Consider the following 13,261-nt stretch of genomic DNA (forward strand, 5'->3'; position numbering starts at 1 on the left):
CTCAGTTCCCAGTTCCTCTACTTCCTAGCTGTGTGTACCTTTTTATTTTATTTGTTGTTTGCTTTTTTTAAAAAATTAACTTATTTATTTTAATTGGAGGCTAATTACTTTACAATATTATAGTGGTTTTTGCCATATATTCACATGAATCAGCCATGGGTGTACATGTGTTCCCCATCCTGAACCCCCTCCCACCTCCCTCCCCATCCCATCCTTCAGGGTCATCCCAGTGCACCAGCCCTGAGCTCCCTGTCTCATGCATCGAACCTGGACTGGCAATCTGTTTCAAATATGATAATATACATGTTTCAATGCTATTTTCTCAAATCATCCCACCTTTGCCTTCTCCCACCGAGTCCAAAAGATTGTTCTTTACATCTGTGTCTCTTTTGCTGTCTCACATATAGGGTCATTGTTACCATCTTTCTAAATTCCATATATATGTGTTAGTATACTGTATTGGTGTTTTTCTTTCTGACTTACTTCACTCTGTATAATAGGCTCCAGTTTCATCCACCTCATTGGAACTGATTCAAATGCATTCTTTATAATAGCTGAGTAATATTCCATTGTGTATATGTACCACGGCTTTCTTATCCATTCATCTGCCGGTGGACACGTAGGTTGCTTCCATGTCCTGACCATTGTAAACAGTGCTGTGATGAACATTGGGCTTGTGTGTACTTTTTTAGATTTGGTTCTCACAGTGATCGGCATGTGATTAGACTTGGTCATTCGGGAACCTTGGCCTGGACTGGGTGTTCAGAGAGCATCCTCTGGCGCCCTCTAGCGGCAGTCTTGCTCACAGGACAGGAATGTGTGGTGGCAATGGGGACAGGCCCACACTTCTTAGAAACCACACTCCTTGTACCTGGAGCCCCCACATTTCCTCCATTTACATCCTTGCTTCCAAAACCTAGAAGAGAATCTTCACCCACCCACCCAAGGACACTGTTCATAAAAGGGAGCCTGTTTGGGGGACGTGATCGGGGGTGAGGGGAGGTGGAACATGTGGATGGAGCTTGGGCATGTGCAGGAGTGAGAAGGGAGGAGGGCGGGCCATGGAGTGGTGATGGGGGTCTATTTATGCTCTTGTCCCAGATCCCCCAAATATTTGGGGAACTCTTGATAATAACTGTGCTATGTTAGCCACATGATGTATTCTTTTTTTTTTTCCCCATATGATGTATTCTAAGATTTCTGGTATGATGTCTAGAGCACACACAACACTCTTCATAAGGTAGGCTTTCATTATTAACTATTACTACTTCATCATCATGAGCTAAATAAGTGATGTAAAGTTTGCTGAAAGTTCAGTGGTACCCACTCAAGTGAGAGCAGACTTGGCTTCCTTCAGCACGGTTGTGTCAGTGATGTGCCAATGAGCTCAAGAGGTTTCATCTGGGCTACCAGAGAAAGCAGTCTGCAGATGCTTCAAGAAAACCCAGTTGACAAACTAAAACATTTGTATAAGACTGGGTGGCAGGGAAGGTAATGCACTATTTCCGCTGAGGCTTCTAACAGGCCTCAGGTAACTTTTGTTGTTGTTACTTAGTTGCTTAGTCGTGTCCAACTCTTTTGCGACCCCATGGACTGCAGCCCACCAGACTGCTCTGTCCATGGGATTTCCCAGGCAAGAATACTGGAATGGGTTGCCATTTCATTCTCCAGGGGATCTTCTCCACCCAGGGATCGAACCTGAGTCTCCTGCTTGGCAGGTGGATTCTTTACCACTGAGCCACCTGGGAAGCCTCCAGGAACTTCGTGCTGTGCCAAGTTGCTCAGTCCTGTCCGACTCTCCGTGACACTGTGGACTGTAACCTGGCAGGCTCCTCTGTCCAGGGGGGATTCTCCAGGCCAGAATACTGGAGTGGGTTGCCATGCTCTCCTCCAAGGAATCTTCCCAACCCAGGGATGGAACCCAGGTCTCCCACATTGCAGGCAGATTCTTTACCATCTGAGCCACCAGGAAAGCCCAAGAATTCTGGAGTGGGTAGCCTATTCCTTCTCCAGGGGATCTTCCCAACCCAGGAATCGAACTGGGGTCTCCCACACTGAGGGTGGATTTTTTCCAGCTGAGTTACCAGGAAGCCCAAAACATCCTGTTGTGGTGTTAGTCTCTCAGTCGTGTCCAACTCTTTGTGACCCCGTGGACTATAGCCGGTCAGGCTCCTCTGTCTATTTAATTCTCCAGGCAAGAATACTGGAATGGGTAGCCATTCCCTTCTCCAGGAGATCTTCTCAAGCCAGGGATTGAACTCGGGTCTCCTGCATCGCAGGCATATTGTTTACCTTCAGAACCACCAGGGAAGCACCAGGGAAGGTAACTTCAATGGCTCTTAAATGAACAATTTCATTTTTGGAAAAAAACAGGGTTATGTTAGATCCATTCATGTGTTTTGACATTTGAGTCAAATGTATTTTGATATACAAGTTTATTCAACTGTGATATCCTAAAGAACTTTAAAGGGTTTTATAATTTTTTTTCTGATTTAAATGAGACCTGTGTTTTTAAAAATGAGTTTTGCAGTTCTTTTTAAAGAAAAGAAAAAAAAAAACCTTGTGTATAACTGTGAACTTGGTATTCAAATATTCGTGCTAAAAGGCTCATTGGTTCAGTCCCTCCCTTAATCTCCCATATATTTTAGACTAGGGTGTTGGCTGATCCTACAAAGAGATGTAACAAAGCATGTCTTGCCGCACCCAGGACCAAATGTCTCATTCCATTGACTTATCCATCTTCTAAAATGCAAGGCAGTGGTGGGAAATCTCATTATTTTTCTTCACAAAAAAATGTTGCTTTTCACCTTTTCTTTCATTTTTGTTCTCTTTCTCAGGCTGTCTCCCCTGTCTCTTTCCTTTAGCTGTTAGAGGTAAGCTCTGAGACCTTCATAGAGTGGTGCTCTAACTCCGCCCCTCCCCTCACGAAGGTCTCCCTACTGCCATACTACACCAGCCTGCCAATCTCTGGGCCATTTTTTTACCTCCCTTCAAGTTTTCCAAGGTCACCAAGAACCAGACAGGACTGGAGGCTATAAGAACCAGGTAGAGGACTGAGTGTGAGAGAATGCCGTCTATGTCTCTGAACATCCACATTGGTGACCTTGTGTGGGAGATTCATTGCTTTCCAAAATAAACTGGAATCGTTTGCAGTAAAGTCAGAATCCCTTGCTGTTTTTCAGGCTTCCAGGGCTCCATTTATCCACATCAGTTCAGTTCAGTAGCTCAGTCGTGTCCGAGTCTTTGCATCCTCATGGACTGCAGCATGCCAGGCCTCCCTGTCCATCACCAACTCCCAGAGCTTCCTCAAACTCATGTCCATCGAGTCGATGATGCCATCAAACCATCTCATCCTCTGTCGTCCCCTTTTCCTCCTGCCTTCAATCTTTCCCAACATCAGAGTCTTTTCCAATGAGTCAGCTCTTTGCATCAGGTGGCCAAAGTATTGAAGCTTCAGCTTCAGCATCAGTCCTTCCAATGAATATTCAGGACTGATTTCCTTTAGGATTAACTGGTTGGACCTCCTTGCAGTCCAAAGGACTCTCAAGAGTCTTCTCCAACATCACAGTTCAAAAGCATCAATTCTTTAGCTCTCAGCTTTCTTAATAGTCCAACTCTCACATCCATACATGACTACTATTTATCCTATAATTAATTAGTAATTAATCATGAGGATTAGAGAAGTATGACATGGCCCTTATCCTTATGCCTTGTTGAAGACACTAAACCAAGACAAAAAGACATTATGTGAGAAAGGCAGTGCTTCAGTGCTAAGTTGGGTGGTCATGAAGTAGATATAGATGTTCAGAGAAGGAAGAGACAAGTAAAAGCTGGTTGTATGAGTAGCTATCCTGGGAAGAGGGACCTAGACTGCCTTGAAGATTAGGTGGGATTTGATAAGCTTCCAAGAAGGGAAGGCGTTCCAGTATTGGGAACAGATTCCTTCCATTGGCCCAGATCATCAGACATCTTGAATTTAGATGAAAAGATAGGGGGGAAAAAACTCCCTTCTGCACTTCCAAGTTTTAAAACAAATTTCAGTGTGAATTGTGTCTATTCCTACTATTTCTCTACTTAGCCCAAAAAGAGTTCAATAAAATAATGAGAGTGAGGATACTTCTTTTGATTTGTTCTTTGCATATTAACTTTCCTTTTCCATACTACTTCAAAGACCCCCAGAGCACTTTAAGGGAAAGGATACAGTTATAATGTAGTGAAGACTAAAAAGTTAAATAAAAAAACCTCATTGGTGATACAGAAATGAGAAAAGAAGAAAAATTCTACTGTTAGCCAAATCAGGCCTAAATCACTTGCTAGATCTGAAATGCACACACACACCAGCACATACAGTATTGTCACAGGTGATGATGCCCTTGGCTTCTGCAGCCTGCCAACCGCACTGAGGTGGGTTTAGAACAGGGGCCAGTCAAGGAACTCATAGTTATGTGTTCTTGGGAGGATTTCACTGACTGTTGGCCTATTTCACTGCAGATTCCCTCCTGTGAGTGCAGCTACGACCCCTCACTCACACCTGCAGTCTTGCTTCAGTATTAAGTATTGGAGCTTCAGTTTTCAGTATTAGTCCTTCCAATGATCATTCAGGGTTGATTTCCTTTAGGATTGATTCATTTGATCTCCTTGCTGTTCCAAAGATTATACAAGAATAAGTGCAGGAGTATGAATGGATGGATGAAGTCACTGCTTCCTGGATGTGTTCTTCAGAAATAGTGCCTATTCAAGAATTTTATGTGTTTGTGAGTACTGTGAAAGTAAAAAATACTTTAGAAGAAGCAATGTGAAAGCAAGGCATGGGCTAGGCAGGGAGGTGGTCACTGGTAGTTTTGTTTGCAAGGGCTTCCTCCTCCACCAACCAATGATGCAGGCCCTGAAAGAGCCACTCACCCCCTACCTGACTCAGTCCAGGTCCCTGATGCCCTAAAATCAGAAGCTGACTATACAAGTAAAAGGGCTTGTGTGCAGTCTCTGACTCAATCTTTCCTATGACGTTGGAGTCAGGAGGTAAGACCAAGTCTCTCAGCAATCTCCTGAACCAATGTAGTTGTTTCCCTGTATCCGCGAATTCTACATCCATGAATTCAAGCAACCACAGAAAGTAACCGGGAAAAAAAAAATCCAGAAAATTTCAAAAACCAAAACTTGAATTTGTCACGCTGGCAACTATTTACATATCATTTACATACTAATACTGTGTAAATACAATGTAACTGATATGTAAAATTTCAAACTTCCCTGATGGCCTCTTGGGTAAAGAATCTGCCTGCAATGCAGGAGACACAGATGTGGGTTCGATTCCTGGGTTGTGAAGATTCCCTGGAGAAGAAAATGGTAACCCACTCCAGTAATCTTGCCTGGGAAATCCCATGGACAGAGGAGTCTTGTGGGCTACAGTCCAAAGGGTTGCAGAGTCAGACACAATTGACAACTAAGCACAGCACACAGCATTTACATTGTAGTAGGTATTATTAGTAACCTAGAGATGATTTAAAGTATATGGGAGGATTGCATAGTTATATGCAAATACTGCTTCATTTGATATAAGGGACTTGAGCATCCACAGATTTTGATATCTGTGGGGATTCTGGAACCAGTTCCCCTTGGATACCGAACAATGGCTATACTTTATTTCTAGGTGTTTTATTTGATACCTAAAATGTCTTAATCTAATTGTTTGCCTCAAGATTCTGTTAGTGATGCCTGCCACCAGTTTTGCAAGAGGTCTGGATGAATTTTACAGTATCACATGACACAGGCTGGAAGTTGTGTCAGAGTTGATTGGAGCCAGCCTGTAACCACCTATGTATGTATGTGTGCTTAGTTGTTCAGTCATGTCTCTTTTTGACCCCATGGACTACAGTCCTCCAGGCTCCTCTGTCCATGGGATTTTTGCAGGCAAGGATCTGCAGAGGGTTACCATTTCCTCATTCAGGGGATCTTTCTGACCCAAGGATCAAACCTGCGTTTCCTGCATTTGCAGGGGTTATTCTTTACCACTGAGCCACCCGGGTAGCAAGACGGCAGTAATGAACGACTATGAAAAGCACATTGAGGATGTTCACATTTTCTCGAATTTTTTTAGAAAATAGTGAATTTATTTCACCCTCCCCCCTTTTTTTTTGAAATCCGTGTGTGTGTGTGTGTGTGTGTATATATATATATATATATATAGCACAATGAGAGAGAAGGCAATGGCACCCCACTCCAGTACTCTTGCCTGGAAAATCCCATGGACGGAGGAGCCTGGTAGGCTGCAGTCCATGGGGTCGCTAAGAGTCGGACAATGACTGAGCGACTTCACTTTCACTTTTCACTTTTGTGCATTGGAGAAGGAAATGGCAATCCACTCCAGTGTTCTTGCCTGGAGAATCCCAGGGACGGGGGAGCCTGGTGGGCTGCCATCTCTGGGGTCGTACAGAGTTGGACATGACTGAAGTGACTTAGCAGCAGCATAATGAGGTAAAACTGATGGAGTGATGACTACTGTTTATTGAGCTTCTTTATAAGAAGCATCCCATTTATTCCTCACAAGAACATACAAGTGGGAAAACTGAGGCTTATGAGGATGAATAACTTGCTCAGGGTCACACAGCTACTAGGTGGTCAGGCCAGAAACCAAGTCCACGGACCTCATGGCCTACATTGGTAACCATTAAGATATTCCACCTGGAAACCTAATAGTGTCTTAAAGAATCAGAACTGAATGAAGCAGGAACTCCTCTTGAACAACACCCCTAATTTTATAGAGAAAGAAGCTTGTGGCATTCCAAGGTTTTTTAGATAAAATGCTAGTTTCTAAACCCTTAAATTCACTAGGTTGAAACAAAACAAAACCTCCAAGTTAAAATTATCTTCAGTGAGACATATCACCTGGGTTTTCCTTTAAAAAAAAAACAACAAAAACAGAGCTCGTAATTCATTGGTCACTCAACAGAGGACAACACACTAAGTTTAAGTGTGGTTTAACTAAGCCGGCAGCAAAACCACAAGTCCCCTGCACATTTGGTATTGGTAAGAGCCACAGCAGTTTAATAACATGTGTATTTTCATACCTATAATTCATAGCATATGTTCCTTCAGCAAGAAGGAATCTCATTTTAAAAGATTCTTTATTACTTAAGGTTCTGTTCAGGGCTTTATTATTTTTAAACAGCTTCATTGAGATATAATTCACATTAATATTTGCCCATTTAAAGTGTATTATTCAGTGGTTTTAGTATATTCACAGTTATGTGCAACTGTCACCATAGTCAATTTTAGAAAATGCTCCATTCCACAGTGAAAAGTCCTGAACCCTTTAGTTATCATTCCTTTATCGACCTATCCCCCAGTCCTAAACAACTGTGAATATACTTACTGTCTCTAGATTTGCCTATTCTGGGTGTTTCGTATAAATGAATCCTATAATATATGGGACCAGCTTCTTTCACTCGACATGTTTTCAAGGTTCATCCATGATGTAATATGTATCAGGACTGCATTCCTTTTTACAGCCAAAGAATATCCCATTGTCTGGATTATCACATTTCGTTTATGCAATCATCCACTGATAAACATTTGGGTTGTTTCACCTCTGCCTATTGTGAATAGTGCTGCTGGGAACATTCGTGAATACGTTTTTGTTGGAACATTTCTTTTCAATTCTTTTGAGTGTATATGTCAGACTGGAATTGCTGAGTCATATGATAACTCAGTTTAACTATTTGAGGAACTACCAAACTGTTTTCCCATAGTGGCTGCATCTAGTTACATTACTTTACATTAGAACTTTACATTACTTACAAGTATTTACATTAATTTACATTACAGAGATTTATGAAAGTTCTAATCTCACCACATCCTTCCTAGCACTTGTTATTTTCTGTTTTATTTTTCTCTAAAGTTAATATAACCACCTAGTGGGTTGTTGTTGTTGTTGCTCAGTCACCCAGTCGAGTCCAGCTCTCTGTGACCCTATGGACTGCAGCTCCCCAAGCCTCCCTGTCCCTCACCATTTCCCAGAGTTTGCCCAAGTTCATGTTCATTGCGTCGGCGATGCTGTCCAGCCGTCCTAGTGGGTATTACGTGCTATCTCACTGTGGTTTTTATTTGAATTTCCCGAATGACTAATAATGGGCTTCTGTGGTGGCTCAGTGGTACAGAACTCCCTGCCAACGCAAGAGATGCGAGTTTGATCCCTGGGTCGGGAAGGTCCCCTGGAGAAGGAAATGGCAACCCACTCCAGTATTCTTGCCTGGGAAATCCCCTGGATAGAGGAGCCCAGAGGGCTATAGTCCATGGGGTCACAGAAGAGCTGGACTCGACTTAGTAAACAACCACCACCAACAACGACTAATAATGCTGAGCATCTTTTCAGTAGCTTCTTGACCATTTATATATCTTCTTTGTAAAAGTATAATATTCAAGTACTTTGCCCATTTTTAATTGTCTTTTATCTTTTGTTGTTATTTTAAGAGTTTTTTTTTTTTAATACTCTGAATACTAGACTCTTACCAGATAAGAAGTTTGTAAATATTTGGTAAATATTTTCCCTCATTCAAGAGTCTGTCTTTTCACTTTCTCTTTTAAAAACTTTGGATTGGAGGATAATTGCTTTACAATGTTGTGTTGATTTCTGCCATATATCAACATGAATCAGCCATAGGTATACATGTATTTTTCACTTTCTTGATGGCATTCTTTGATTCACACGTGCATGCTAAGTCACTTCAGTTGTGTCTGACTCCTGGTGACCCCATGGACCGTAACCCTCCAGGCTCCTCTGTCCATGGGATTCTCTAGGCAAGAATACTGGAGTGGGTTGCCATGCCCTCCTCCAGGGGATCTTCCTGACCCGGGGACTGAACCTGGGTCTCTTGTGTCTCCTGAATTGGCACGTAGTTGATTCCCACTAGCACCACCTGGGAGGTGTAAAATGTTTTAATTTTGATGACGTCCCATTTATCATTTTTATTGTTGTTAGCTTGTGCTTTTGGTGTCATCTTTAAGACGTCATTGCCTAATAAAAAATCATGAAGATGTATGTTTCTATTTTCTTCCAAGGGTTTTATAGTTTTAGTTCTTTGATTTATTTCGAATTAATTTTTTTCTGGTATGAAATGGGGGTCTACCTTTATTATTTTGCATTTGGATATCCAGCAGTCCGAGCACTATTTGTTGAAAAGCTATTCTTTCCCCATTGAGTGGTCTTAGCACCCTTGTCAAAAATCAGGTGAACATAAACAGGTGGGATTGTTTCTGGACTCTCGAGTCTATCCCTGTCATCACCACGTCTGCTGTATGCCAGTACCCCGCTGTGTCGTTTACAGTTGCTTTGTGGTAAGCTTTGAAACTGCGAAGTATGAGTCCTCCTAGTTTGCTCTTCTGTTTTCGAGATTGTTTTGGCTGTTCTGGGTCCCTTGCAAATTCCATATGAATTTTAAAATGAGCTTTTCAATGTCCATGAAGAATTTAACTGGGACAGAGCACGATTTTTGCTCATGTAAATTTGTAAAAAGAATTAGTATTCTGGGTGAGCAACTCTACTCTAGTGGAAATAAATCCCGGTGTGTAGGATAACATATTGTCTTACTTCACTCTGCATAGCTGAGTATTCCCTAATTGAATTTTGATAAAAGTTTATATTGTAGTCCAGGATAATGCAGTCCTCTCCAGCAGTCCTTTTGTATCCCAGCCACAACTGGTTCCATATCTTCTCCTGCGTATGGATTTAATAGTTTTCATTATGTTTCTTTTCTCTCTCCCTCATACTGTGGGTTGTAGAGGCAGAGACAGTGTTTCTGCCTCCTTCCCATGATGTGAATGGGAACTTCTTAAATACTGCTGCCATCAGGAAGTAAGTAGACGTTCAAAACACTTGATTTCAGGGCCAGGTAAGTTGCCAAGGGTCACCATTTATTAAAATTCAGTTATTCTTTAACATGAACAAGAATTACTTATGGGCCAGTAACACGATTTGTATATATAGTGCATTTCTATGTGGATCATAAGAAAAGCACAGCCTAGTACAAATCAATGGCCCGTCTCAGAGAGCCCACTCGGGCATCCATGGCCCCCCAGTCGTGGTAGCGCCTGTAATCCCCCGGCCGCAGCAGGTACTGCCGCCCCCGGTAGTTGGGCATCTCGTAGAGGACCCACCAGCCCTCCAGCACGTGGAGGGAGTGGAGCTCATTGAGCCGGAAGCGGTCGTGGATGCAGGAGCAGTCTTCCGTGAGCTCGGACACCAGGCCTCCGTAGTCATCTCTCTCGTACAGCCTTATCCTGTGAGAGCTGGTCTGTTGCAACAATAAACCAAAGATGAAAAATAAGTTGTGGGCATCCTGGGTGTCAGTAAAAGTGACTCAGTCATCCTGCAGCTTCATGAAGCATGGTTTTCAAACCATCCTGTCACATATGCATCCTCTCCTTACATTGTTGGTTTAACAAATTGTTGTTGTTGTTTAGTTGCTAAGTCATGTCTGACTCTTTGCAACCCCATGGACTGTAGCCTGCCAAGGCTCCTCTATCCATGGGATTTTCCAGGCCAGAATACTGGAGTGGGTTGCCATTTCCTTCTTCAGGGAAGGTATTAGAATAAAACTTACCTGACCAGTAATCTATCTTATGGAAGAAATAAACATTGAAATAAAGAAAAGGGATCCCTTGAAAGCAAAACAAAAAAACAACTATTGTAACTATATTTAGTTGAGTCTGCAGAGAACATTGGAGAAGGAAATGGCAACCCACTCCAGTATTCTTGCCTGGAGAATCCAGGGACAGAGGAGCCTGATGGGCTGCTGTCTATGGGGTTGCACAGAGTTGGACATGACTGAAGCGACTTAGCAGCAGCAGCAGAGAAGATTTAACTCCCTTTTCCATTATAACTGTGTATCCCTGAATCCTATCAAGCATGTTTTTAAGTCACTTTTGCACTCACCATTGACAACAATTCACGTTTACTCTTAGTCCACATGTCTGACATTTTGCCAAGTCCCTTGTACCATTTGAGTTTCTGGCCTCAAAGAAGTTCCTATCTTGTACCTCTTTTTGCATCTGCAAATTTCTCTAGCCAAATTTTGTTTTCACTTCCTGAATCCGCTTGCCATGACACATAATTTGGTGATTCAGAAAGTCCAAATACAAGCTACACATGATTAATAGACATTAAGCAGGACTTTGGTGAGGACTACATCCCATGAACTCTTAATGAACAATTTTTCTGACCCTTGTAAGAAACTAGTTGATAATATCTGCTTAATACAGGGAGCCACTTGCAAGCAGACATATTGTTCCAGTTTCTAGATCTGTATGTCATAGAGAAGGTATTGAAAATAATTGCCAATACAGTCAGAATATGTTATACCTATGTTGTTCTCCCATAGTCTGTCAGTGTTTTTATTGTTAAGAAATAATGATACACTGATAGATTTTTTTTTTTTACTTGTGATTTTTATTTAGAAATTAGGGATCAGCTAGATTATACCAAATTCAGTTTTAGAAGCTATATCGTTGTGATTTCTTATGCCTAAAAACAATTTACCCATTTTTAACGCTGCTGCTGCTGCTAAGTCACTTCAGTCGTGTCCGACTCTGGGCAACCCCATAGACGGCAGCCCACCAGGCTCCCCCGTCCCTGGGACTCTCCAGGCAAGAACACTGGAGTGGGTTGCCATTTCCTTCTCCAATGCATGAAAGTGAAAAGTGAAAGTGAAGTCGACTTCACTTTCACTTTTTAACGCTAAATGAGTTTAAATATTTCCCTATGAGAGCATAGTAAAAAGGCATCTTTTTTCTCCCCCAATGCTTGAGAGTTGGGCTTTGTTATTTTACTGTGAACACTAGTCCTGAGTTGAAACAAATTGACTTTTATAAACAGGAATTTATGGCCCTGGATCAGTGATGCCGTCACACCAGTCAGGTTGAAGCAAGACTCACGTAAGGGATAGCGCGGCAGGAGCGGATGGAGTCGTTGAGGCCCATCCACTGCTGGTAGTCGGGGTAGTCGCCGCGCCGCAGGAAGTACTGGTGGCCCTGGTAGTTGGGGCGCTCATACAGCATCCAGCAGCCGCTGTCCACGCGGATGGAATTGCAGCGGCTGAAGTAGGGCTGTAGGTTGGGGCAGTCGCTGCTGCACTGGTAGCAGCGGCCCTGGAAGCCCCGGTCCTCGTAGAATGTGATCTGCAAAGGAAGAATAATGCAAATTAAATCGTTAGCTCCCCGTAATAAATCCTGTATAAAGGCATTTCCCCCCTCCATTTTCTTTCCCTTGTGTTCCATTTACCTTCCCCATGGCTGATTGACAACGGATGATGCGAGTTCAGTGCTATGAGGCCCCAGCCGCGCGCCGGGTCTATATAGCAGGGCGGCTGCTGCGTTGGCAAGAACAACACAAAAGGGGCCCCCGGGGGGGTGAAGTAAGGGGATTTTTTGGATCCCTTTTACATGCTGCATTCAGTGGAAATGCCTGTCGAGCTTGCCCTCATTCTCTGGTATATTCTAACGTTGTCCTGTACGGGTTCTGGGTGAGTCCCTAGAGTTGCTTTTATTTGGATTCTTGGTGTTTTATAAATTTATCAGCACATCAGACTGAACTTTTGACCTGAGACTCACATCTGTATACATATGATTCAATTACGCCCCGTGTATTTTCTGGGAAAAATCTATGCCCTTATGGATGGGCACCCAGAATTCCAGAGAGGCTGTGGGTGAAGCAGAATGCCACAAGCACTAACTTTCCTGGACGACAGAGACCACTCTATTTAAGACTTCTTTCTTCACAGCTCTTGTCCAGCCAGTGCAGGACACAAATCTGGATTCTGATTTTTGCTAGTTTTGACTGGGCTGACCTGTTAAGACATAGTTATTAAACTTCCTCTTTGGTGAGTACACTTCATATAACTGGAATCTAGCCCCTGGCAGCCAAGTTGTGATACAGACCAAAAGAAAGGTTTTTATGGCCATTGGGTTCAAGACTGAGAAGTATATTGCTTTATAGATTGCTTCCCCTTTGCCAGGAGAAGGTGGTAAAACTTCATGGACTCGGAATGTCCGTTTAGTAGCCATGTGAACTTGGCCAAGCCTTATGACTTCTCAAAGCAGGAGTTATTTCATAATACTTACCTCATGGGATATACTATGTGGAATGAGAAAGGAAGGAAGGGTAGCTTCTAACATTTGAGAGCTGGCCTGGCCCTCAGAGCTAGGCCATATTTCCCTGCTAGACAAAAAGAATCTCACAAAATACCAATTTCAGGAAAGGTTACCCTGA

At 42.7% G+C, this 13,261-nt stretch overlaps 1 protein-coding gene across 1 annotated transcript; it reads right to left on the reverse strand.

Moving 5' to 3' along the window:
• Positions 1-9,888: 9,888 nt before the first annotated feature.
• On the reverse strand, positions 9,889-12,283 carry CRYGA (crystallin, gamma A). Its single transcript, XM_010861077.1, has 3 exons — positions 12,275-12,283; positions 11,929-12,171; positions 9,889-10,289 (listed from the first exon to the last, which is right to left on the reverse strand). The coding sequence occupies exons 1-3, from the start codon at positions 12,281-12,283 to the stop codon at positions 10,017-10,019; spliced, it is 525 nt and encodes a 174-aa protein (XP_010859379.1). The 3' UTR covers positions 9,889-10,016.
• Between the last annotated feature and the right edge of the window lie 978 nt (positions 12,284-13,261).

Source organism: Bison bison, unplaced genomic scaffold (assembly GCF_000754665.1).
Source record: "Bison bison bison isolate TAMUID 2011002044 unplaced genomic scaffold, Bison_UMD1.0 scf7180017864471, whole genome shotgun sequence".
In the NCBI taxonomy this organism is placed as follows: Eukaryota; Metazoa; Chordata; class Mammalia; order Artiodactyla; family Bovidae; genus Bison; species Bison bison.

What these genes read in the sequence shown, in the direction of transcription:
- CRYGA (XM_010861077.1), bottom strand. An exon ending in CCTGCCGCGCTATCCCTTAC is followed by an intron (nt 10,290 to 11,928) that starts GTGAGTCTTGCT and finishes TTGTTGCAACAG; the next exon opens with ACCAGCTCTCACAGGATAAG.